Below are 24,993 nucleotides of genomic sequence, written 5' to 3'. Positions count from 1 at the left end.
ACAGGTTCTGCACTGAAAAATTTGTATTAGTGCAGAAATAAATTTTTCCCCTCAAACTGGAGTGGTCCATGAGTTAGAACTCATTTTTACCCTGATCCATTCTACATTCTTAGCACCACTAACGTTTATTAAGTTTCCACAGAGCACATGATATTCTGCTTATCTGGTTGGCATCTGCAGCCCAAATTCTTTTTATCTCCCCTATTGTCCTCAGGTAGAGAACCATGAAGAAAATTGCTCAGAATTAGACAGTGAATCAAAGCCAATGCCAAAGACACAGTTGGTACCTGTCAAACATTTTATAACACAAACGCTATTGCCTTATAAACTCTAAAACAAGGTGCTACTTGTATTAGTTGGGAGGGAAGGCAAGGATAAAACTTCTCTTTTTTTTTTTGGTTTTTGGCCGGGGCTGGGTTTGAACCCACCACCTCCGGCATATGGGACTGGCGCCCTACCCCTTGAGCCACAGGCACCACCCGGCAAGGATAAAACTTCTAATACTGATGGTGATAACTTGTCAGAAGTCAGGGTTTCTGCACTTGCACTTTCCCACTCCTATGCTTAAGAGGTAGCTGAGAGATTCCTGATGGTAGTACTGTATGTACCCCAAAAAATGTGACTTGCTTCAGCCTTTGGCCTTAATACTAATTTTAAAAAATAATAAACACAAGTCCAGGCTGCCCATAAAATAAGATAAACCAAACAAGACGTCAAAGCAGAGTTCTGAGCAGGTACTACGTAAGTTAAAGACAGTTACCTATTTTTAGGCAAATTCCAACTCTACATTAGAAAGAGTTCAACAAGAAAATATTCAGAGGTTATCCCCTGATTAACTTAGTATCATTCATGTTCAAATAAATACTGCACTAGACAAAAAGAGAAGCACTTTTTTAAAAAGTGGCTATAGGTTCGGTGCCCCTAGCACAGTGATTACAGAGCCAGCCACATAAACCGAGGCTGGCAGGTTCAAACCCAGCCCGTGCCAGCTAAGAAACAACAATGACAACTGCAACAAAAAATAGCCGGGCATTGTGGTGGGCGCCTGTAGTCCCAGCTACTTAGGTAGTCTGAGGCAAGAAAACTGCTTAAGCCCAAGAGTTGAACGTTGCTGTGAGCTATGACTCCATAGCGATCTACTGAGGGCGACATAGTGAGACTCTATCTTTAAAAAAAAAAAAAAAGTGGCTTTATTCCTCCACCTTCTTGGTATTACCAATCAAATGTACTCAATTGGCACTAAATTCAAATGAGCTTCAGTTACTAGCAGAATTAATGTATCACTTGGGACTTAACTCTTTTATTAAAGTTAACAAGTCAGTAAAGAAAAGATCCCAAAACATTAAGGTGGTAAATGTTTTAAACAGAACATAATAAAATTGGCTTTAAAACATGGCTCAGTGCCTGTAGCTCAGCAGCTAGAGGACTCCAGCAACATACACTTGGGCTGGCAGGTTTGAATTCTGTCCAGACCTGCCAAACAATGACAACTGCAACCAAAAAATAGGCGTTGGGTGCCTGTAGTCCTAGGTACTTGGGAAGCTGAGGCAAAAGAATCACTTAAGCCCAAGAGTTTGAGGTTGCTGTGAGCTGTGACATCACAGCACTCTACCTGGGGCAACATAGTGAGACTCTGTCTCAAAAAACAAACAAACAAAAAAAAGGCTAAAAAGAATCCTGTCCTAAAATTCTGCAAAAAAATACATTACAATAATTAAGCAATAGAGATCACCTTGATTTAGATTCTATTTCCAACCACTAGAAAATACCACTAACATCTATCTAAAGAATATTAAAACAAAATCATACATATATACACATATACATACACACTTATAAAATTTTAAGGTAAAACGTCCTGAAGATAATGATCAAGTACTGGTTTATGAGAAAATACAGGGGTAGGTAGAATACAAATATTTGCTTTAATGTCCTTCTATTTTAGTACTTGGTTTTCACCTAGAGTGTGTGACATACAATCTGTGTGACACAGAAATTGATATTTCTCATAACTACCCTGTGGTATGTCCCAAAGACCAGGTTTGTATTAAATATATTTTGACAAGTCATCCCCTTTAAATGCTGCTCTCTTTATAAAAGGAGAAGCTTATTACCATTGGATTTGAATCTGCTATGAGATCTCGTAGAGAATCCAGAAATCCCTGGTCTTCTACCATTTGGGCATTGATATCATGGAGTTTTGCCACACAGACTGCTGCTGTTTTCCGAACATAGGGATCTTCATCCTTTAAGCACTTGCGGAGGGGCTCACAGAGATATTCTGTAATTTTGTCCACCCGGATGCATCCCATGGTTCTGACTGCCAAGGCCCGAATCAAAGGATTGGGATCTTCACAGTCCTACAGAAAACAATCATCAACATCTGTAAGTATAGATGATGATACAGCATAAACAGTACATTGAGGAGGTACAGTCTTTTAAATCGCCTTACATTAGAAAATTTCTTTAAACCACATAAACCTATACAGAGCTCTAACTTAGAAATACTATAAATTAAATTATTTCCAATTATATACTCCATCTATGAACTACCAGACAGGTAGAATCAACTGTTCTCTCCTGACTCTGTATTATAATGTAGCTAATCAAAGGAAAAGAACAAAAAGTCCATGAAAAGAAAGAAAGCATATTGGTTATTTTCCCAAACATTTTAAACAGAAGCTAATTTTAGAAATGCTGTCTGATATAAACAAGTAAAAAAAGCATTAATGGGTTTCAAGCAGGAGCCTAAAGAATTATCTTTCTATGGTCTGTTGGCCATTTCAGAACCTTGGAAATGTAATGGTCAATTCATTAGAAAGAAACAGTATGAGTCATTGGTGATAGATGTAGGTGAGTGTGATTTGTAGTCTTAATACTGTTGGGTTCCAAAATACCCATAAAATATTACTATATTTATCTCACAAGGATATTTAAGTTATTTGTTAAAATTATAATGCTGTTAAATCTTAATTACAGCTCCCCAAAATGACTGTGGGTTTTTACCCAAAATAAAAATATAATTCTACAGTAAAAAAAAAAAAAAAAAAAAAAAAAAAGCATTAATGGGAACAACTCCATTGTTTATCAAATCTAATGATAGAAAAAATCTGAATATTCAATAGTGTTAAAGAAATTTCTTAATTCTCAATTTTGATAATTTATCACTGTGACAATGGTATTGTGGTTATGTTTAAATAAGATACCTTATTCTGACAAGTATAAGGATAAAATTTTATGTTTAGGATTAACTTAAAAATTATCTGGCAGGAAAGGGTAGGAATCAGGAAAGTATACATGGGGAGTACATAGTAAACAAGAGTGGCCACGTGTCAGTACTGTTAAAACTTGCAAGATGAACATTTAGGAGTTCCCTCTATTCCCTCTATTTGAATATGTTTAAAATTTTCCATGACAAAAAAGTTTAATCAAATGTTGTAAGACTGATTAAATGGTAAAATAAAAATAGCACTGCCTGCAATTTTCATTACTTTTGATTCATAAGCATAATTTCTACAAAGACAAATAACCCAGGGTTATTGATATTACAAAGATATGGCCAACCTCTGTCAGTCACGGAAGGAAACACCGTGAGGTTTCACTTGGCTTTTTTCTGCTCACCTGCACCAAGGATGTGCCAAACCCTGTTAAAAGAAGGTTCACCATATGGTTTGAATTTCCCTGGATGACAGGCACTGGCATACAGAATCCTTAAAACATGAACCTTCCAGCTTGGTGCCTGTAGCACACTGGTTACAGCGCTGGCCATGTACACTGAGGCTGGCAGGTTCGAACCCAGCCAGGACCAGCTAAACAACAATGATAACTACAACAAAAAAATTAGCCAGGCGTTGTGGTGGGCTCCTATAGCCCTAGCTACTTGTGAGGCTGAGGCAGAAGAATTGCTTGAGCCCAGGAGTTTGAGGTTGCTGTGAGCTGTGATGCTACAGCACTCTACCAACAGTGAATAGAAAGACTGTCTCAAAAAAAAAAAAAAAAAAAAAAAAAGTCATTGCCAGTACTTCCCTAAAGATCTTCCTTTAGAGCAAAGATTGCTTACATGCAATACAGACACTAACTATAGCAAAAGTCATTTCTGAAATGAAGTCTTGAGTCTTTGAGAAAAGTTACCTTCACAAAGCTATTGACAGCCATGATGGCCATGTCTGGCTGACTCTTGGCATAGTTCATCAGGTAGAGATAGACGAGCTTCTTTAATTCCAGATTGTCAGTCTGCATACAGTTCACCACATCTGGAAAGAGAGAGCTGAGAAGAGAGAGCGGGAAAGAGAAAGGGAAAGTAAGCAGACGCTGGTGTCAAGCTATTGGACAGAACATGAAGAAATGGCCTTAACAGAGTAATATGATGCAAGGACAAATGTCTCACAGTGATAATTATTATCAGGGAAGTTAACTGCTAAAGAAATTATAGTACTGGTCCCAAAATGGTCTTGAAAACACTTTGTATCATGAAAAATTTCAAACAGACAAAGGCAGAGAGTGCAGTGTAATGAACTCAATGTACACATCACATACAAATGTTCACATACACCCAATCTTGTTTCATATCTATCCTCAACCTGCTGCCCCACCCCTGTCTTCACCTCATCCCATTGCTCTAGATTATTTTAAAATAAATCCTAGGCATCATACCATTTCATCTATTAATTTTTTTTTTTTTTTTTGTAGAGACAGAGTCTCACTTTTTTGCCCTCGGGAGAGTGCCATGGCATCACACAGCTCACAAAACCTCCAACTCCTGGGCTTATGCGATTCTCTTGCCTCAGCCTCCCGAGTAGCTGGGACTACAGGCGCCTGCCACAATGCCTGGCTGTTTTTTTGTTGTTGCAGTTTGGCCAGGGCTGGGTTTGAACCTGCCATCCTTGGTATATGGGGCCGGTGCCCTACCCACTGAGCCACAGGTGCCACCCTCATCTATAATATTTTAATGTGTACCTTTAGGAATCTTTTTTTAAAAATCATTATCTTTATCACACCAAATTCAGTGGAATTATTTTTTTAACATTACACAAATGAAAATCTGAAAATAATCAAATATAAAAGGAGTTTATACCTTTCTCAACTTCTAGTTATTTTATAATTTATCATTCTCCTATAAGTCACAAGAAAGTAAGTTATGTTTTCATTTACAAAACACCATTAGCTTGGAAGGGTTGAGTTTGTTAGATTCTAAAATGTAAGCTGTATTTTTAAAATATAGTTTAACTAAAATTTTATGAGAAGTTAGCAATTAATCTTTCCCTTAAGAGTTTAGCAAAGTACATTATAAATTTTTAATACTTCTAAACATCTCACTAATGGCATAGAAGATAGGAGAAATAAATGTCAGTATATTTCTACAGAAAAGAAAGAGAATGACTAAAATACCTGGTCACATGGTATAAGTCCCATACACACAAAAACAGAGTATAGAAGTAGAAGTCATGAAATTATTTCCAAAAGGAAGCTGGACTGCAAAGTCAAAGAATCTAATATATCTCTAATGAACGAACCAGTGACTTCTGTCTTCGAAGACAAATTATTTGTTTCACTTGTATGTATGGTACCCTGTGTAGTTGCCTGAACAGGTAGGTAGATACCAATGGTAAAAACCAATGGTAAATCCTAAGATCCTAAATAATTTACTTCTAACAGCCTAAACAAGATCAAGAAGACTTCATAGCTACAATTCTAGAGGTAAAAACTGTTAAGTGCCAACCTATAAAACTAGAAACCTGAACTTTCCAAATATGGAGGCCACTAGACACATGTGGCTACTGAACGCTTGCAATGCAGCTAATCTTGAACTGGGACATGATGTAAATACAAAACATGCATTAGAATTTGAAGACTCTGGCCAGGTGAGGTGGCTCTTGTCTTAAACTCCTAGCACTCTGGGAGGCTGAGGCAGGTGGATTGCCTGAGCTCAAGAGTTCAAGACCAGCCTGAGCAAGAGCAAGACCCCGTCTCTAAAAAATAGCTGGGCATTGCTGTGTGCATCTGTAGTCCTAGCTACCAGGGAGGCTAAGGCAAGAGAAACGCTTTGAGCCCAAGAGTTTGAGGTTGCTGTGAAATATGATGCCACAGCCCTCTACCAAGGGCAACGAACTGAGATGATATCTCAAAAAAAAAAAAAAAAAAGCAGGCCTGGGGTGATGCCCGTAGCTCAAGGAGTAGTGCCAGCCCCATATACCGGGATTGTTAGGGTTCAAACCTGGCCCTGGCCAAAACTAAAAAAAAAGAAAGAAAGAAAATTCTAGGCTCGGTGCCTGTGGCTCAAGCAGCTAGGGTGCCAGCCACATACACAGGAGCTGGCAGGTTCAAATCAGCCCAGGGCCTGCCAAACAACGATGGCTGCAACCAAAAAATAGCCAGGCGCCTGTAGTCCCAGCTACTTGGGAGACTAAGGCGGGAGAATCGCTTGAGCCCAGGAGTTGGAGGTTGCTATGAACTGAGATGCCATGGTACTCCTCCCAGGGCGACAGCTTGAGGATCTGTCTTTAAAAACTAACAAAAAAAAAAAGGCAGGCCTGGCGTGGGGGCTCACACCTATAATCCTAGCACTCTGGGAGGCTGAGGGTTGACTGCCCTGAGCTCAGAGGTTTGAGACCAGCCTGAGCCAGAGTGAGACTCTTGTCTCTACAAAAAAAAAAAAAAAGAAAGCCGGGTGCTGTGGTGGGCAACTATAGTACCAGCTACTTGGGAGGCTAAGGCAAGAGAATTGTTTAAAAGCCCAAGAGTTGGAAGTTACTATGAGCTATCACACCATGGCACTCTACCGGGGACCATAAAGTAAGACTCTGTCTCATTAAAAAAATAAAAAAAAAGCATCGGAAGGCTTAGTATGAAAAATACCTCAATAATATCTATATTGATTACTTGCTTTAATGTTTTGTACATAGTGGGTTAAGTAATTTATTACTAAAGTTAGTTTTATCTGTTTATTTTTACTTTTTTAATGTGGCTACTAGAAAATTAAAATTTACGGGCAGCTCCTGTGGCTCAGTGAGCAGGGCACCGGCCCCATATACCGAGGGTGGTGGGTTCCAACCCAGCCCCGGCCAAACTGCAACAAAAAAAATAGCCGGGCGTTGTGGCGGGCGCCTGTAGTCCCAGCTACTCGGGAGGCTGAAGCAGGAGAATCGCCTAAGCCCAGGAGTTGGAGGTTGCTGTGAGCTGTGTGACGCCACAGCACTCTTCCGAGGGCAATAAAGTGAAACTCTGTCTCTACAAAAAAAAAAAAAAAAAAAAGAAAGAAAATTAAAAATTACATATATGGCTCAGTACCCGTAGCACAGTGTTTACGGCGCCAACCACATAAACTGAGGATGGCAGGTTGAAACCCAGCCCAGGCCAACTAAACAAATGCAACAACAAAAACCAAATAGCCAGGCATTGTGTCAGGTGTCTATAGTCCCAACTACTTGGGAGGCTGAGGCAAGAGAATCACTTAAGCCCAAGAGTTTGAGGTTACTGTGAGCTGTGACGCCACAGCACTCTACTAAGGGCGACATAGTGAGACTGTCTCAAAAAAAATTACATATATGGCTTGCACTGCATTTCTACTAGATAGCACTGAACTTGAGGTTACTGGCAGGGAATACTAAAATACAACAACCTACAAAGAGCTGAACTCTATTTCTTTGCACTATATATATATTTTTTTAAGAGACAGAGTCTCACTTTATGGCCCTTGGTAGAGTGCTGTGACATTACAGCTCACAGCAACATCCAACTCTTGGGCTTAGGCGATTCTCTTGCCTCAGCCTCCCAAGTAGCTGAGACTACAGGCACCTGCCACAGTGCCCAGCTATTTTTTGTAGTTGTCATTACTGTTTGGCAGATCCGGACTGGATACAAACCCATCAGCTCTGGTGTATGTGGCCAGCAACCTAGCTCTAGCTACTGAGCTACGGGCGCCAAGCCTCTTTGCGCTATCTTTCTAGGCACAGCTCACATTTCATCTCCAAGAAAGATCTTTCAACTATTCCTACATGCATGACTCTTTTTTTTGGTTGAACTTTTATTGCCTTTAACATATACATTTTAGTGCCTAATTATATAACAATGTTTTGTTTTTCCATAATTCTTTAAGTTTTGGGTCTTACCAACTGGACAGTAAGTGCCATGAAGGCTAGCAGACATCTACTATACTTTGATCTGAATTGTAGTAAAGAGGTATAGTGCTGGGCAGGTAATAAATTATCAGCAAGTAGCAGATTAACAAGCAGTATTTTACTAAGCATATAAAAAGGAAGTCAGGAGCTTTCACTTTTCTGTAGGATATAGAAATAAACTTGGCAAAAACACAACAGCTCCTGAAAAGAAGTACGCCAACTTTTCCTTGTTCATTTGTACTGACGCTCTCAATCTAGATTTACTCCTTGGCAAAAACAGCCCTACAGTGATTAGACAGATTATCAATAGGCGAACTACTGCCTGTGGGCTAAATCAAGCCTACTGCCAATTTCTGTACAAGCCATAAAAGCAGGTTTTACAGATGAACATTTATGACTGTGATGATAGAAAATACCAACTATGAACCCCAAGTAATCAAAATGTATTCCTCGCCTCCAAAAGAATTCTACTCTTCTCATTAGTAGACCTGTAGTACCTATATATTTTGTCAATAAAAAAAATGAGGCGGCTCAAGCAGCTAAGGCGCCAGCTACATACACCTGAGATGGCAGGTTAGAATCCAGCCCGGAAAAGAAAAAAATTTAAAAAAAAATTAAAAAAAAAAAAAAAAAAAGAATCCAGCCCGGACCTGCTAAACAACAGTGACGGCTGCAACCAAAAAATAGCCAGGCATTGTGGTGGGTGCCTGTAATCCCAGCTACTTGGGAGGCAGAGGCAAATGAATCATTTGAGCCCAGAAGTTGAAGGTTGCTGTGAGCTGTGATGGCACAGCACTCTACTCAGGGCGACAGCCTGAGGCTCTGTCTCAAAAAAAGGAAATTTGTGCTCTCTTATTATGTGAGTATCTACATAATTTACTCAATTTTGCCTGTTTGCCTGCTAAGCCTAAAATATTTACTATTTTGCCCTTTACTGAAATAGTCCACCAAGCCCTGAGATTATGGTCACAGAAGAGGAGTTTAAGAACCAAACAAAACAATAACAAAAATTCACCTCAGAACACTAGCACCTAGAGCATAAGGTACAGTCATTTCTGATGCTACCATTTCTAACTGTGCTGGGCTCCCTGTTTGGTTATGGGAGCAGCTCTCACATTTTTGGTCTCGGGATCCATTTACACTTTTTTTTTTTTTTTTAAGACAGAGTTTTACTATGTCGCCCTTGGTGGAGTGCCGTGCCATCACAGCTCATAGCAACCTCAAATTCTTAGGCTTAGGGAGGAAAAGCAGAAAGAGGGACAAGAGGGAGGGGGGTGGGGCCTTGGTGTGTCACACTTTATGGGGGCAAGACATGATTGCAAGAGGGACTTTACCTAACAATTGCAATCAGTGTAACCTGGCTTATTGAATCCCCAACGAAAGAAAAAATAAATTAATTAATTAATTAATTAAATAAATAAAAAATTCTTGGGCTTAAGTAATTCTCTTGCCTCAGCCTCCCAAGTATCTGGGACTATAGGCGCCTGCCACAATGCCCAGCTATTTTTGTTGTTGTTGCAGTTGTTTAGCTGGCCTGGGCTGGGCTTGAACCCGCCACTCTTGGTGTATGTGGCTGGTGCCGTAACCACGGTGCTACAGTCACCAACCCCATTTACACTCTTAAAAATGACTGAGATCCGGCTCCGCGCCTGTAGCACCATGGTTACAGCGCCAGCCACATGCACCAAGGCTGGCAGGTTCAAACCCACCCTGGGCCAGCTACACAAGGACAACTGCACCAAAAAAACAGCCAGGTGTTGTGGCAGGAGCTTGAGAGGGTAAGGCAAGAGAATTGCTTAAGCCCAAGAGTTTGAGGTTGCTGTGAGCTGTGACTCCAAGGCACCCTACAGAGGGCAACATAGTGAGACTCTGTCTCAAAAAAAAAAAAAGGATTGAGATTGGGCTGGTAGGATGGCTGATGCCTGTAATCCTTAACATTCTGGGAGGCCGAGGTGGGCAGATTGCTTGAGCTCAGTAGTTCGAGACCAGCCTGAGCAAGAGTGAGAGACCCTGTCTCTAAAAAAATAGCCAGGCATTGTGGAGGGTGCCTGTAGTCCCAGCTACTTGGGAGGCTAAGGCAAGAGAATCACTTCAGCCTAAGAGTTGGAGGTTGCTGTGAACTATGATGTAATGGCACTCAACCATAGGGCAACTGAGTGAGGCTCTGTGGGGAGTGGGGAGGCAGAGTGGGCAATTTAGATCCCAGAGAGGTTTTCTTTATATGGGGTTATACCTATTGATATTTTACCATAAGAGGAATTAAAACTGAGAAATTTTAAAAATGTTAATTCATGGGCAGCGCCTGTAGCTCAAGGAGTAGGGCACCAGCCCCATATACCAGAGGTGGCAGGTTCAAACCTGGCCGCAGCCAAAAACTGCAAAAATTAAAAAAAAAAAAACAATGTTAATTCATTTAAAATAAATCCATTTCATAACATGTTACTTTCAAGTGAAAATTTGCTACATTTTTATAATAAGATGACATTGTTTTATATTTTTACAAACTTATTTGGTATCTAATTTAAACAACGACAGCTGGATCCTCATATATGCTCCTGTATTCAACCAGTTGTAGAATGTTATGTTGGCTAAAGTGTAAGAGCTTCATACATACACTGGACGCGGTGGCTCACACCTGTAATCCTAGCCTTCTGGGAGGCCAAGGTGGGTGGATTGCTTGAGCTCACAAGTTGAAGACCTGCCTGAGCAAAAGTGAGAACCTGTCTCTACTAAAAATAGAAAAACTGAGGCAAGAGGATCACTTGAGCCCAAGAGTAGGAGGTTGCTGTGAGCTATGATGCTACAAGCACTCTACCCAGGGTGACAGCTTAAGACTTTCTCAAAAACAAAAAAAAAAAAAAAAGCTTCATACTTGTAAATAACTTGGAAAATGGAGGATTATTTAGTAACTTTTTCACATAACTGGATAGTTTTGATACTACATTAAAACTAGACAAATAGTGGGTTTTCGCCTTCTTTTTTAGTCCACAACTGGTAGTTTCTTAAAAGTTAGCTGCAATGTGGAATCTGAAACTGTATCAATAAGTTTTTTGTAATTGACTGTATTAAAATCTACTAATTTTATCATGCATTTTGTTTTTTGGGTTTTTTTTTTTTTACACTTTTGGGCCAGGTTTGAACCCGCCACTTCTGGTATATGAGGCTGGAGCTCTACTCCTTTGAGCCACAAGTGCCGCCCTTTACTATGCGTTTTGAATAGATGTTTTACCTAGGCATTAGGTTTTATGATACACACGTACACTGGTTATTTGGAAAATGTTGGTTCATTGAGTTATGTCAACACATTTCATTATACATAAAACAGCAAATAATCACATTCATTAATTTCACCACTAATCTTAATTTTTTTTATTTTTAATTTCAGTTTGCTTGTTCATTCTTCTTTTGTTTGAAGTACTCCTTTTTTGTTGATTTTCTTCTTCCTCTGGCAGTGCTGGCTGTTTTTGATGTTGTTAGTAGAGATGGGGTCTTACTCTGGCTCACTGCTGCTCATACTGGTTTTAAACCTCTAAGCTCAGACAATGCACCCGCCTCAGCCTCCCACAGCGCTGGGACTACTTACCTTATCAGAAAAGTTTTTAAGTACCAAGAAGCTGTTAGGTTTATGATGGGAGACACATGTCTTCCAAAATTCTAATTTTTACTTTAAAACCTGAAATTTATCTACTGTCAAATTTTTTCCCTTGAAGTGACAGGTTCGCTTTGTCATTTTTGATGAAATGTCTCCCAAATACTTAAGTATGATTAAATATAGACTACCTGTCAATGATTCTTTCACATAAAAATGGTATTTGCAATTCAAACAGCCTCACTTGGGGTTTTTTCTCAAGTCAACCATCACACTTTAGAAGAGCTTTCTGTGTAATTCCTATTTCATCATACAGATTATCCAATATTAAGAAGACCTGCACTCTGCTACAGGTTTTAAGAAAATAAATGTTTAATTCTTCATGAAGGCCACTCATGACATTCCTCAGTAAAACTGTCCTTTTTTCTCCTGTAAGCAGATAGTGATGAAGAATGCAATGACCACTGTAATGTTGGTACCACTGCCTTGATTCATGTCAAGGCACCAACAGCTTTACCTACCACTGCTTCACACTCTCAGTGCAAATGTCATAACGGTGAAAAGAGGCAAATAACATCTAAATGTTATTATAAAAAGTTTTGACTTCATGGACTCCTTGAAAAAATCCTGTGGGGTCTGCGGACAATCCTTACTTATTTTCAAATGGTCTTAATTACAGAAAAACAAAAAATAAGACCAAATGGAATTTTTAAACAAATAAATTCAGCAACTGAATGTGAAGTTGTAAAGTTGAGGGCACCGGCTTCAGCACACCAAATATGTGTGCTTCTGCCCCTTGGTATATTTTTATCTTCTTCTAAAACTCCCTCAAGCCCAAAGACTTGTAACTGTGCCAGCTCTCAGGAGGTTTCATGCTAGATCTGAATGCAATAAAACCAAACTTGTTTCAATCTTCTAAAAAAACAAAACAAAAAACACCTACCTTCCCCAACAATTAAAAAAAAATAATAATAATAATAATAAAAAAAATTTAGTCATTGGTAAACCAGATCAGCCCAATCCCTCTTGTCTAGGTCAGGATCCTACAGCATCCTCCTACTTTCCTAAAGTCTAGTACCCTTATGGGTCCCTCTGGACCTCTGCTATATTAGGCTAGATTTTACTTTGTACTTTCCTCCCTACACTCTCCTTACTGTCCATAACAGGACAACCCCATGACTGACAGCCCCGCACTCCATCCAACATCCAAACCACATATGACCCTATAGGAGACATACTCTTGTACACACGTTCCCTTACCCACCATGCACACATACACACACAGAAGCTTAAATTTCCATCCTTCAAACTTCCTCTGTCAGAAGCTAGCAATTAACCCTTTTTATTTTCCTTTCACTCCTGTGTCATCATCTTAATCGTGTGGGGGCAGATGGATTCTTAGGGTAGACTACAGAGTCAATGTACAGACAAAAAGCAAAAAATTTTTAAATGTTTTATATATTTCTCTTGCTTCCTATATTCTCAATCAACAAATATTTGCTGCAAGAAGAAATATATAGATTTTTAAATTAACCAAAAGGGAAATACAGAAAATGGCAACAAACCTATCAGACCTGTCTACACAGCTGGTAATAAAACTCCACAAAAGGCTCAGTGCCCGTAGCATAGTGGTTACGGCCCCAGCCACATATACTGAGGGTGGAGGGTTCAAACCCAATCTAGGCCAGCTACACACCAATGACAACTGCAACAACAACAAAAAAAAAATATATGGGGGCGTTGTGGCGGATACCTGTAGTCCCAGCTCCTTGGGAGTCTGAGGCAAGAGAATCACTTAAGCCCAAGAGTTGGAGGTTGCCATGAGCTGTGACACTACAGCACTCCACTGAAGGTGACATAGTGAGACTCCGTCTCAAAAAAAAAAAAAAACCACACACACCCAGAACTTAAATCGGAAAATTAATATAAAAGCAACCGCACTTCCTGATGATGTTTTCAGTGGGACAAAGCCATCCGAGGTCTATGATTATAATAGTTTTAAAGGAAAAGCAGTAAAGGGCATAAAATGAGGTATGGATCTCCAAAATAACCAACAGCAGGTGTAATTATCCTTACCTAACATCTTTCCCCACAGTCATAGCAGCAATCACTTTCTTCACAGCCTCCTTCCTCTTTTCTTTCTTTTCATTGTTGAGTTCAGCTTTTAATTCAAAGATTTCTCCTACAAGAGATGAGAATAAATTGGTGAGGTCCCAGGACCAAAGAACTAAAGCAGAATACTATACTATGTAATACCAGGATAGCAGGTCAATGAATGAAATAAGATCATTTAAAAAATATTGAATATGTAAAATTCAAAGCCCCACTGTATAAACTGACCCACTAAGGACATCCAAATAAATTTTTAAAATCTTGTAAGTTATAGCCAGAGAGGAAGGTGCAATCCAGATCTTTAGGCCCCACAGGAGTGGAAAAAACGAAATCTCATGATATCTAATGACAATGTGGAGAGAAGAGTATCTGAAGAATGGTCTCCCATCAGAATTCTGAGGTCCTGAGAAGAATATAAATGCAGGCAAGCAGAGGCTCAGAAAGTAGCGTTTCCAACCAGAAGAGACTCCATATGTCATCTTATTTACCCACTCTCAATTATATAGATAAAGAAATGAGGCTCAAAGGTCACAGAGTAAGTTAGTGACAAAGCTGGGCTTAGCACTGTGTCTCCTGACTCTTGAATCCAAAGGTTCTCAACTTTGGCCACGCTAATGTTACCTGGGAAGTACTTACAAATAATAATGCGCAGGCCCCACTCTGGACCAGCTGCTGTCAAGGAGGGCTCCCCAAGTGATTCTTATGTACAACCAGGGCTGAGAATAACTACTATAATCAGTACTTTAATAAGTTAATGAGCCGTAAAGCCCCATCCTATTCAATCCATCCAACAAGAATTAATCTTGAAGCTTCAAAAATGGTACGAACCAGAGTCGTTTCTAAAGGTATAATCTCGAATGACTGCTTAGATCCTGCACTCTGAAATGTAAGGGACTGTTTCACCATTTTAAGGCTCCAGCCTCATCCATCTTCAAGATGCTGGAGGAACCTCAGAGGTTCCCGGCACGACTGTGCGTTTGGTAGCTTCGTGCTTCTCGTTTTTCCCGTACCGCCACCCGGTCCCGCCCGGCTGCCCGCGCGCACTTCGCATCCTGCAGACGCCCGAGGTGCTCGGGCTGGGAGACTGAGACCCCGGGATCCGCAGCAGCGTTCGCAGCGGCACTTGCGGAGATGGCCGGGAAGAAGGCGCGTAAGAAGGCGCAACCGAGCCCCGCGCGCACTGAGCTGGAAGAGGAGTGTGCTGCTCAGCTCAGGAGACTGGGAGACAAACTGAATTTCCGGCAGAAACTTCTGAATCTGATAACCAAATTCTTCTGCTCAGGAACCTGACTGCAACAAAAACTTGTGCATAAGGGGACTCCTTCGAAAGGGAAGTTTCCCACAATAGGTGCAAGCGGTACAAATTTCATAAATTCGAAGAGAGGTCTCATTGCATGTAATTGAGAGGAGTGAAAAGGAGCATTCACTTGCTGTGGATGCCCTTGAGAAGTGAAGATGGAATACCTCAGAAGAATTTCTGGGGGGGGGGGGGTTCATATGTCATTTTTGGGGCTGTGAGAACATTGTAAAACTACTTTGTTTATTTGAAAACAACACTTTTTAGTTAGAGAATTATTCTGTTATTTTTGCTGAAGGTCATTGCCCAGCCTGGTATAAAAGGAGTTGAAAATAACATTAAGGCTGAAAGAAATAGTTCAGTGTTGGTTTTTTTTTTGTTGTTTGTTTTTTTACTTTTCAGTGCCAACTTCAGAGCACTGTATACTATTTAGTTTATATATATATTGTCTTGTTAAAAGGACAAATTTCGTTCTGAGAACACTGAATGTTATTGAATGTTGATTGCATAGGTCACTACATAATGTAAAATAAGTTAATTTGTTCTGATTCAAATTGTATTGATTCTGTTCAGATGACTTTCATTAAATGTGTTCCGTGGGGTTAATTGGAAAGTGGAAAACTGGAAGATTACTTTGAAAAAATTGGGTTTTATAGGAGGACTACTTGGTGCCAGTTAAAAGTCCTGCACATTGAACATAAAATGAGAAAAGAGGATTTGGGATAACTAGGGAAAATGAAAAAAATAGAATTTGACTTTTCAACTGATGCAGTTAAAAGGCCAGTACTCATTCTAAAGATGTTCCTAAAAACTAAAATACTAATCAGTGTGTATCCTATGAAAAGCGATCTTTTAAAAGAAATAACATTTTCATAATTAGAATATACTTTGATTTAAAAAGGGACAGATATTTCTTATTCACAATGAAAATCCCATATAGACATACATGAAAATAATGGCATGATTGAATTTCAGCAGAAGTAACTATTTTATCTATTTATAATCAAAATATTGTTTCATTTGAAGATGTGTGTTACAGTTCCATTTTTGAGTTTTGAGACAAGGATTTTATAACTACTTGAATTTTTACAGAAAAAATAATATAGGGTATAGTCACTTTTTATGAAAACTTACCTCACATTTGTTTTTCTCAGTATTAAGGCTGTTTAGTTGGAAAGATGTTTTTTCTGCCAAGAGGTAGATATTCTGCCATATGGGTATTTATGGTCTATTTAAATGTATGTACACATATGAAAATTGGTATGTTGTCACTATAAAACTATTAAAAGTTATCACCATTCAAAAAAAAAAAAAGATGCTGGAGCCAAAACAAAGGTAACAATGCTCAACTTGTTTTAAAAAAAAGAGGAAAAACACTCCACACCACTACATCCATGAAAAAGAAGTTACTCCCACTTCATCCTTCCGTCTCTACACTCAAACTCTTCTACACTATTGCCTCATTTTCCTCTCCCTTCCAAGATGTTCAGACGCTCCTTTTAACCAGACCTCATTCATCAGTATAGAACTGGTGGTGACAGAACACTGTGTGATCTGCCCGAAGTCCCTATATGAGAAGGATGAAACTGACACATAGAAGCAGAGTACTAAAAAAGCTGCTTCATCACCATCCATTGACAATAAGGCAAAAAAATTGTTTATAAAATTGCTATTTAATAGATAGCTGCAAAACAGCACAACCAAAAGAGCTGGGCCCTTTAAAAAGTCATTCTTTTCTTCACCAAGGGCTATGCTGCCAAATACAGCTCTCAGGACTCCCATCATTCTTCTGAAACAGTAAAGGACAAACAGCAGGGTTTCAGAAAGTCTGAATTGTGAATAGCAGCAGCTGTTACAGAACCAAAGCAGGATGTAACTGAAATTATTCAAATTCTAAAAGCATAAACTTAAAGAATATGTTTCAGTGGCAGTGCTAGTGGGCGTTGCAGGAAGCAAAAGGAACACTGTCTCTTCATTTTTTAAAATGTGGTATTTATTCACAGTGTTTCAATCTGTATAAGCCTCAAACTTTAAATGTCTGGATAAAAAAGAAGGTCACCTATCCCCTCATTAGAGAAAGTTTGAAGAGTTAGGTAAGTTTTTAAACTACATCCCTTTAAGTCATTATAGATAATATGTCAGTCATCGTGTTACAGTAATATGTCACAACATGTTAACAGAATAAAAAATAAAAACATGGCTTGGTGCCCAATAGCTCAGCAAGTAAGGGCGCCAGCCACATACACCAAGGCTGGCGAGTTTGAGCCCAACCTGGGCCTGCTAAACAACAATGACAACTACAACCAAAAATAGCCAGGCGTTGTGGCAGGTGCCTGTAGTCCCAGCTATGTGGGAGGCTGAGGCAAGAGAATCGCTTAAGCCCAAGAGTTTGAGGTTGCTGTGACCTGTGACACCAGGGCACTCTACCCAGAGCAACAGTTTGAGACTCTGCCTCAAAAAAAATAAATAATAAAAATAAAACATTTATAAACAGTCAGAAAAATCAGAAAAAGCTAAGAATAAATGACAAGGTACTAATGGCTTATGCAATGTGTAAGTAATAAAAATAAAGAGGGAGAAGTTGGGTAGGGCTAAAAACAGGTACTAAGAAAAGAAGTATCTCATTTATACCACAGTTTTGTTAAATTCTTATCTTTTTTCCCTCCTCATTCCTCTCCTCAAACCTACCAAGCACAGTTAATAGCAAACAATAATTCTCAGTCTTAGCTACACATTAAAATAATCCAGGGAATTTTTTTTGGTGGTTTTTTTTTTTTTTGGCCGGGGCTGGGTTTGAACCTGCCACCTCCAGCATATGGGACCGGCGCCCTACTCCTTGAGCCACAGGTGCCGCCCTAATCTGGGGAATTTTAAAATCACTGCATTCAGACTGTACCAAGGACCACTAAAATCAGGTTATCTGAGGTTGAGACCTAGATAATCAGTATTGTTTTAAAGTTCCCTGGCCCCGTAACCTAACAAATACAAACACTGTAACCTAATCATTTGTACCCTCATATTAACGTGAAATAAAAAAAATTAAAATAAAGCTCCCTGGACAATCCCATTCTATAGCTAAGGCTGATAGCCAACAACTAGTAGTTGACATAATTAAGCAACTCATTAAGGAATTTTATGTATTAAAACAAAAGAACCTGCTTATCTATACATAACTCCAATGACAGAACAGGGCAGATTACCTGAGCTTTCAGGAAATATTCAAGTACCCCTTCCTCACTCCAGACCACTACAGTATGCTCTTCTACTTTTCTACATATTTACATTTTTCCCTGCACCATTTAACAGTAAGCTGCAGATATCATATATCATCAGTGTATGTTTTCTAAGAACAAGGAAATTCTTATATAAGAATTGTCTCCTAAGCCTCCTTAAATCTGAAACAGTGCCTTTGCCTTTCATGATGACCATTTTTTTAATGTACAAGGTAGTTATTGTACGGAATAACCTCAATTTGTCATCAGTGCTCCCTCATGATTACTTGAAGTTATGAGTTTAACTCATAAGTGATTCTACATTCTTCTCAATGGATCACATTAAGAAGCAAATGATGTAAACCTGTCTTACTATTGGTGAGATTAATATTGAATACTTGGTTAAGGTGATAAATGACAGATTTTCACACTGTAAATGTTTCCTTTGTAATTAGTAATTTGTGAAAAGATATTTTGAGAAGATACTATGTAAATACTCTATTTCTCATCAAACTTTCACACACTAGTTTTAGCATGCTTAGATGACTCTTACTACTATGTATGCCTATGTATATACATATACACATTTATTATGCAACAGGTTATAATTGATCATTATCATCACTTTTTTTTTTTTTGGCCGGGGCTGGGTTTGAACCCGCCACCTCCGGCATATGGGACCGGCGCCCTACTACTTGAGCCACAGGCGCCGCCCATATCATCACTTTTTTTGTTGCCCAAGTTATTCCAAATTTGGCCAGTGGAAGCCCCTCCAAGCTACACTCTACTTGACACATCCCCAACATTTTTTGAGTGCTTCCTTACTTTCTGGCACAAGATGTTCCCGTTCATTTTGTACTTTTCCTTGACCCTGCCCTGCAATTAGTCATCTCTTCAAAGAGTCCTGGTTCCTTTTAGTGAGAAATGGTATTTAGAAACCGAGGAACTAGGAACTAGGCATCCTTTGCACCTAATGTGACTTGCAGTAAATTAGGATATTTAATGAGAAACTCCACCAGTGTTAGGGTATTAAGAAAATGTGACTCATGCACAATAGATACTAAATATTCACTGAATAAATGAATGCAATGAATAAATGGAGGTGAAAGGACTCTGCAGAGTGTTCTTCAACAATCAGACCAGCAAACATTATAAGAAAAACAACACAAATTCTGGGACAGAGAAGTTGTCATATTTCAGCGACAGGAGGAAAGGATTTGAAAAGGTACATGTCAGAAGCCAAACTGTGGGCGAACAAAAAGAAAAGAGGAAGGGTAGTTTGTGTCAAGTCCACAATTCTTTGGTAAATGTAGGAACTGTTGAATACAAAAGTATAGAATTCTGATCTTGAAAAACAAAGCAAGCTTAGCTATAGGCACAACAGACTAAGAAGTTGATCTTTGATGGGAGGGCCATCTACATCTCTAGAAATGAGCTATTTTATTTAGAAACAATGTTACAAAAAAGATCGGAGGTTGGACTTCACCAAGAAGAATCCTTAGTTCTCAGGCCCACATTTGTATGTAAAACCAAACATTATATTAACTGTTTACAAAGCTGAGTCTAACAAATTGAAAGCTACTGAAGTAAATTCAGCCTACGACAAAAAAATCATTGAATTAACTCTAGAGATTTCCTGTTTTAGATACACACTAAGAAAAAGAACAAGATATATTCTTACGTTCATATGGAAGGATGTGAAAATATCACATTTCTATGCATTGTTTTGCATGATCTCTTTTTTCTTTTTATTTTTTGTAGAGACAGAGTCTCACTTTATGGCCCTCAGTAGAGTGCCGTGGCCTCACACAACTCACAGCAACCTCCAACTCCCGGGCTTAAGCGATTCTCTTGCCTCAACCTCCCGAGTAGCTGGGACCACAGGCGCCCACCACAATGCCTGGCTATTTTTTGGTTGCAGTTTGGTCGGGGCCGGGTTTGAACCCGCCACCCTCGGTATATGGGGCCGGCGCCTTACCGACTGAGCCACAGGCGCCGCCCTGCATGATCCCTTTTCATTAAAGATAAAAATTTTTTTTTTAATCATATGTATTTTTTTTCAAGATCTGTATCTTTATCATCTAAATAGGGCTAGTTAGACACCTCCTGGAAACAAAAATGCTGTTCTAGATGAAGTACTCTTTCTTTTCTTCAGAGTTGTTCTGTCCTCCTTCTGCATTGATTATAGCTGTGTCTGTGGTAGCTGCTCAGAGTTTATTAATAAATCATATGTATTAATGCAATATATATACTTACAAGCATAGAAAAAAGAATGAGAATACACATCAAGCTCCCTCAAGAAAAGGAATAGCGAGGGAGAATTTTTATTTTCACTTTTTATACACATTACTTTAAATGTATTTCATTATAAGATTTTTATTTCTAAGCAAAAATTAAAAAAGAAATATGCTTCTCACTTTTTGCCTTCCCTCATATTTATCAATCTCCAATGGATCAGTGTTGATTTCAAATAGCCAAAAGGATTCCCTTCTTTTCACTAAAACAGAACCTTCAAGTCAAAATGATATACATCCTGTCTTTACATTATAATTTATGTATAGGTCTTTACAAACCTATACATTTATCTGCAGAAGTAGATTTCCAATGATGTAGTCCACAAAATGAATGTCTACAGGAAGAGGTCAATTCTTCCACTTGAGACAATCTCACACGGTAACTTTTGAAAAATTTCAAAGATTTGATCATGTTCTCACTTACCTTTTTTATTGGTTGTGAAGTACTTGGAGTCAGTCATGATTTTGGATCTTCAATGTGCACCTATAGCAAGAGAAAATCCAACAAGGCATCCAATTAAACATTTTTTTTTTTTTGAAATGGTATTCTGTCTAACCTGGAACTCCTGGGTTCAAGTGATCTTCCTGCCTCAGCTTCCCAAGTAGCTGGTACTACAACTGCATGCCTCCATGTCTGGCCCAATCAGTTTTGAGAACACTTATATTTAAGAATATCTTTACTCAAAAATGAGTATCTTCTTCCTTTCTACCACCATTGCTGACTGAAGGGATGCAGAAAAAATTAAGAATGTACTTCCTGCTTCAAGAAATTAATAGTACAAAATCTAAAGGCCAAATTCAATCAGGTAATAATTTGAACCTATAGCTCTGCGATTTTTATCCACAATTCTCTCCTCAAAACTGTCAAGAGTTTACAGCTAGACCTTTTTGTAACTACATATTCAATTAGTCACTCAAACATTTAAGACGAGGAAAAGTTTGTTTTGAAAGATCTCCCCATTACTTTCCAGTCAGGAAAATCTGGTTACTCCCTTGCCTCAAGTTGGCGTTACTGAAGCAGTGTAAGGTCAAAAATGAATTTTGCCAACATGCTCGACATTATGTGCAACTTTCAATAAAAAGAGTATTTCATTTTCACTTTTTACACACATTGCTTTAATTCTTTCAGGAAAAATACAGTCTAAATTAGTAGGATGATATCCTTTCACGACAAACATCTAGAGTACCAAAACATACACGTGGATTTTCTTTTTAATGGTGGCTTTCTTATTCCTAACAATCTACATTTAGCCCAACAGTATTCCTGAAGAATAAATACATTTATAGTTAAAAACAAGAGAAAAGACTGACGTGTGTGTACTTAGTCACACTGAGCATAAGACAATCAGAAGTTGTGCTACACGTGAGAAGAATGTGGATCTCAGCCTCAACCTTAACTCATCTGTCCCAATTCCCAGAATTAATCCAGCTGCCACATGGCAAAAACGGCACAGTATGGACTGGTCACTTTTCCCAAAATAATGAAACAATGTTTTCTGATTGTACTTCATTTCTTTAAATACATTAACATATTCCTTCTGGGCTAGGCATGGTGGCTCACACTTGTAATCTTAGCACTCTGGGAGGCTGAGGCAGGCAAATTTCCTGAGCAATTCAAAATTGCTCAGGGTTCAAGATCAGCCTGAGCAAGAGCGAGACCCCATCTCTAAAAATAGCCAGGTATTGTGGCAGGCGCCTGTTAGGCCCAGCTACTTGGGAGGCCGAGGCAAGAGAATCACTTGAGCCCAAGAGTATGAGGTTGCTATGAGCTGTGAGGCCACAGTACTCTACCAAGGGTGACAAAATCAGAGTCCAAAAAAAAAAAAATTGCTTCTGCATTCAAATATGAACATCTCATTCCCTCCTTCCACCATCATTAAAGATACCTATTACTAGCTTCAGGACAAGATACCCTGGCACCTGCTCATTACTAGCAGGTCAATGTAGCATGCACGGTAATATATTTGGCAAAGTTGGGAGATAACATATTTAGCCAACAATGGTAAATCTGAATCTGGAAGAAAAGACCTAAGCACCAAACAAACTAATGTAATGAAAGAAAAGCCAAAAAAAGTCAGATAAACATGAAATAATCAAAAATGGTTCAAATCTGATCTCTAAAATGTGCTACTTCTATAATCTGATGGAAATAAGACTCATTTGCTAACTTTCCAACCAGCTAATTACTATTTATAGCTTTGATTCTAACACAAGGTGTCCATAAAGTTTGTGTGCAATTTAAAATAGCTTACTATTTTAGTAGATTTTTATGTTGTCAAATAGCCTTTTATGTTGTACCAGAATTTCACCAAAGTTACTTTATTAAAAGAAGTGAGCTAGACAAAGAACTTAAAATAAACCACCATTAACCCAGCAATCCCACTGCTGGGTATATAACCAGTGGAAAAAAGGTCATTCTATGGGAAGGATGCCTGTACTCAAATGTTTACAGCAGCACTATTCACAGTCACAAAGACAACTCAAGTGCCTACCAATACACAAATGGTTAAATAAAATGTGATATATGCATATGTGCATAAATTTTATGCATATGATATATGCATAAAAAAAAAAAAAAGGTGGGCGGCACCTGTGGCTCAAAGGGGTAGAGCACTGGTCCCATATGCTAGCAGTGGCGGATTCAAACCCAACCCTGGCCAAAAACCACAAAAAAAAAAAAAAAGGTGGTGGCACCCAGAGGTCAGTGGGTAGGGTGCCGGCCACAGGGCGCTGAAGCTGGCAGGTTCAAACCTGGCCGGGGCCAGCTAAAGCAACAATGACAACTGCCAACAACAACAAAAATATAGCCCAACATTGCGGTGGGCACCTGTAGTTCCAGGTGCTTCAGAGGCTGAAGTAGGAGAATCACTTAAGCCCAGGAGTTTGAGGTTGCTGTAAGCTGTGACGCTATGGCACTCTACCCAAGGCAACAGGGCAACAGCTTGAGACTCTCTCTCCCTCTCTCAAAAAAAAAAAAAAAAAAAAAGGCTATCTATTCTCTTTTGTGACAACCTGGATGGAAATGAAAACCATTCTTCCAAGTAAAACATCACAAGAATGGGGTGGCGCCTGTGCCTCAGAGAGTAGGGCGCCAGCCCCATATACCGAAGGTGGCAGTTTCAAACCCAGACCCAGCCAAACTGCAAACAAAAAATAGCCAGATGTTGTGGCGGGTGCCTGTAGTCCCAGCTGCTCCGGAAGCTGAGGCAAGAGAATCGAGTAAGCCCAAGAGCTAGAGGTTGCTGTTAAGTCCTGTGACATCATGGCACTCTATTGAGGCAGTAAAGTGAGACTCTGTCTCTACAAAAAAAAAAAAAAAATTAAAAACATCACAAGAATAGAGAAACAAACACATATATTCAATACCAAATTGGAACTAACTGATCAATACTTCAGTGCACATGTGAGTAAATCTCAGCCAAAATCAAACAAGGAGGGGGGGCGTAAATTCACACCTATGAATGAACAGAACACACTCTTTGGGTAAAGGGTACACTTATTACTTTGACTCAATTTGTACAAAAACAAAATATGTAAACGAAACACGCATACCCTTAATATTCTGAAATGAAATTTTAAAAAAGTGAGCCAGAATTCACAAGTATTATAGAACACAGAAATTTCTGTAAAAATAACCTGAAACAGAGGCTTGTCTTACATAATGTTTTCATAATGCTTTTCTAGAAAAATTAAGGGAATTTTATAATCATTTAATCCATTCACAATATAAACTAAATGTAAGGCCGGCAAATAAAGAAAAGAATCCTCCACATGAAAGATCTGGAATAAATCTGAAGTTATCTATAGATTTACATATACAAATGAAAAAAATCAGCGTACTGAAATGATTACTACAGCCTAACCAGGAGGGTTATAGCTGAAATCCACTATACCACTATATGGTAATTCTAAATCCTATAGAATGGTAAATTTAAAACCAAAACCACCTTGAACATTTTTTCTAGAAAAGTGCACAAAAATTGGTCTATTTTCTTTTTTTTTTTTTTTTTAAATTGGTCTATTTTCTAAAGCTCTCAAGCATATTTACACAGACACTGAATTCATAGAAATTTTTACATTCTGCTGAATATTAACCTAGTCATAAATCATGGGTTTTGACACATTGTATTATCTCCCCTAATAAACTTTAATATCAAAGAATATATTTCTGTCCTGTTCATTGAGCATTAAGTGTTTTCATCTTTTTTTTTTTTTGAGACGAGTTTCACTATGTCACCTGTGGTAGAGTGCTGTGGCGTCACAAGTCACAGCAACCTCCATCTCTTGGGCTTAAGCAATTCTTTTGCCTGAGCCTCCCCGCCACAGCACCCGGCTATTTTTTTAGAGATGAGGTCTAAAAGTCTCGCTCTTG

At 38.8% G+C, this 24,993-nt stretch overlaps 2 protein-coding genes and 1 pseudogene across 6 annotated transcripts in view; 2 read left to right on the top strand and 1 right to left on the bottom strand.

The window, feature by feature from the left end:
* The window catches only part of AP2B1 (adaptor related protein complex 2 subunit beta 1), a 135,315-nt gene that overhangs the window by 106,901 nt on the left and 3,421 nt on the right, over nt 1-24,993 (bottom strand). For 4 of the 5 annotated variants that reach the window (XM_053569850.1, XM_053569849.1, XM_053569853.1 and 1 more), the window contains 4 exons: nt 21,046-21,105; nt 13,783-13,888; nt 4,132-4,267; nt 2,115-2,360 (listed from right to left, as the gene is read on the bottom strand). In XM_053569850.1, the coding sequence (XP_053425825.1) occupies nt 2,115-2,360; nt 4,132-4,267; nt 13,783-13,888; nt 21,046-21,082 (525 nt within the window). In that variant the 5' untranslated portion in view covers nt 21,083-21,105. Of the gene's footprint in view, nt 1-2,114; nt 2,361-4,131; nt 4,268-13,782; nt 13,889-21,041; nt 21,106-24,993 lie in introns of all 5 variants that reach the window. The other variant, XM_053569854.1, reaches the window with a different exon arrangement.
* Nucleotides 2,702-2,830, top strand: LOC128571453 (uncharacterized; annotated as a pseudogene).
* Nucleotides 14,786-16,218, top strand: LOC128570573 (phorbol-12-myristate-13-acetate-induced protein 1-like). Its single transcript, XM_053569872.1, has one exon. It carries the CDS (start codon nt 14,950-14,952, stop codon nt 15,106-15,108), a length of 159 nt encoding a protein of 52 aa, XP_053425847.1. The 5' UTR covers nt 14,786-14,949; the 3' UTR covers nt 15,109-16,218.

Source organism: Nycticebus coucang, chromosome 18 (assembly GCF_027406575.1).
Source record: "Nycticebus coucang isolate mNycCou1 chromosome 18, mNycCou1.pri, whole genome shotgun sequence".
Taxonomy (NCBI): domain Eukaryota; kingdom Metazoa; phylum Chordata; class Mammalia; order Primates; family Lorisidae; genus Nycticebus; species Nycticebus coucang.
Note: the sequence above shows the minus strand (reverse complement) of the source record. Positions and strands in the feature narration are given on the sequence as shown.

Excerpts from the sequence above, each read along its gene's own strand:
- LOC128570573 (XM_053569872.1), top strand. The coding sequence starts at position 14,950 with ATGGCCGGGAAGAAGGCGCGTAAGAAGGCGCAACCGAGCCCCGCGCGC.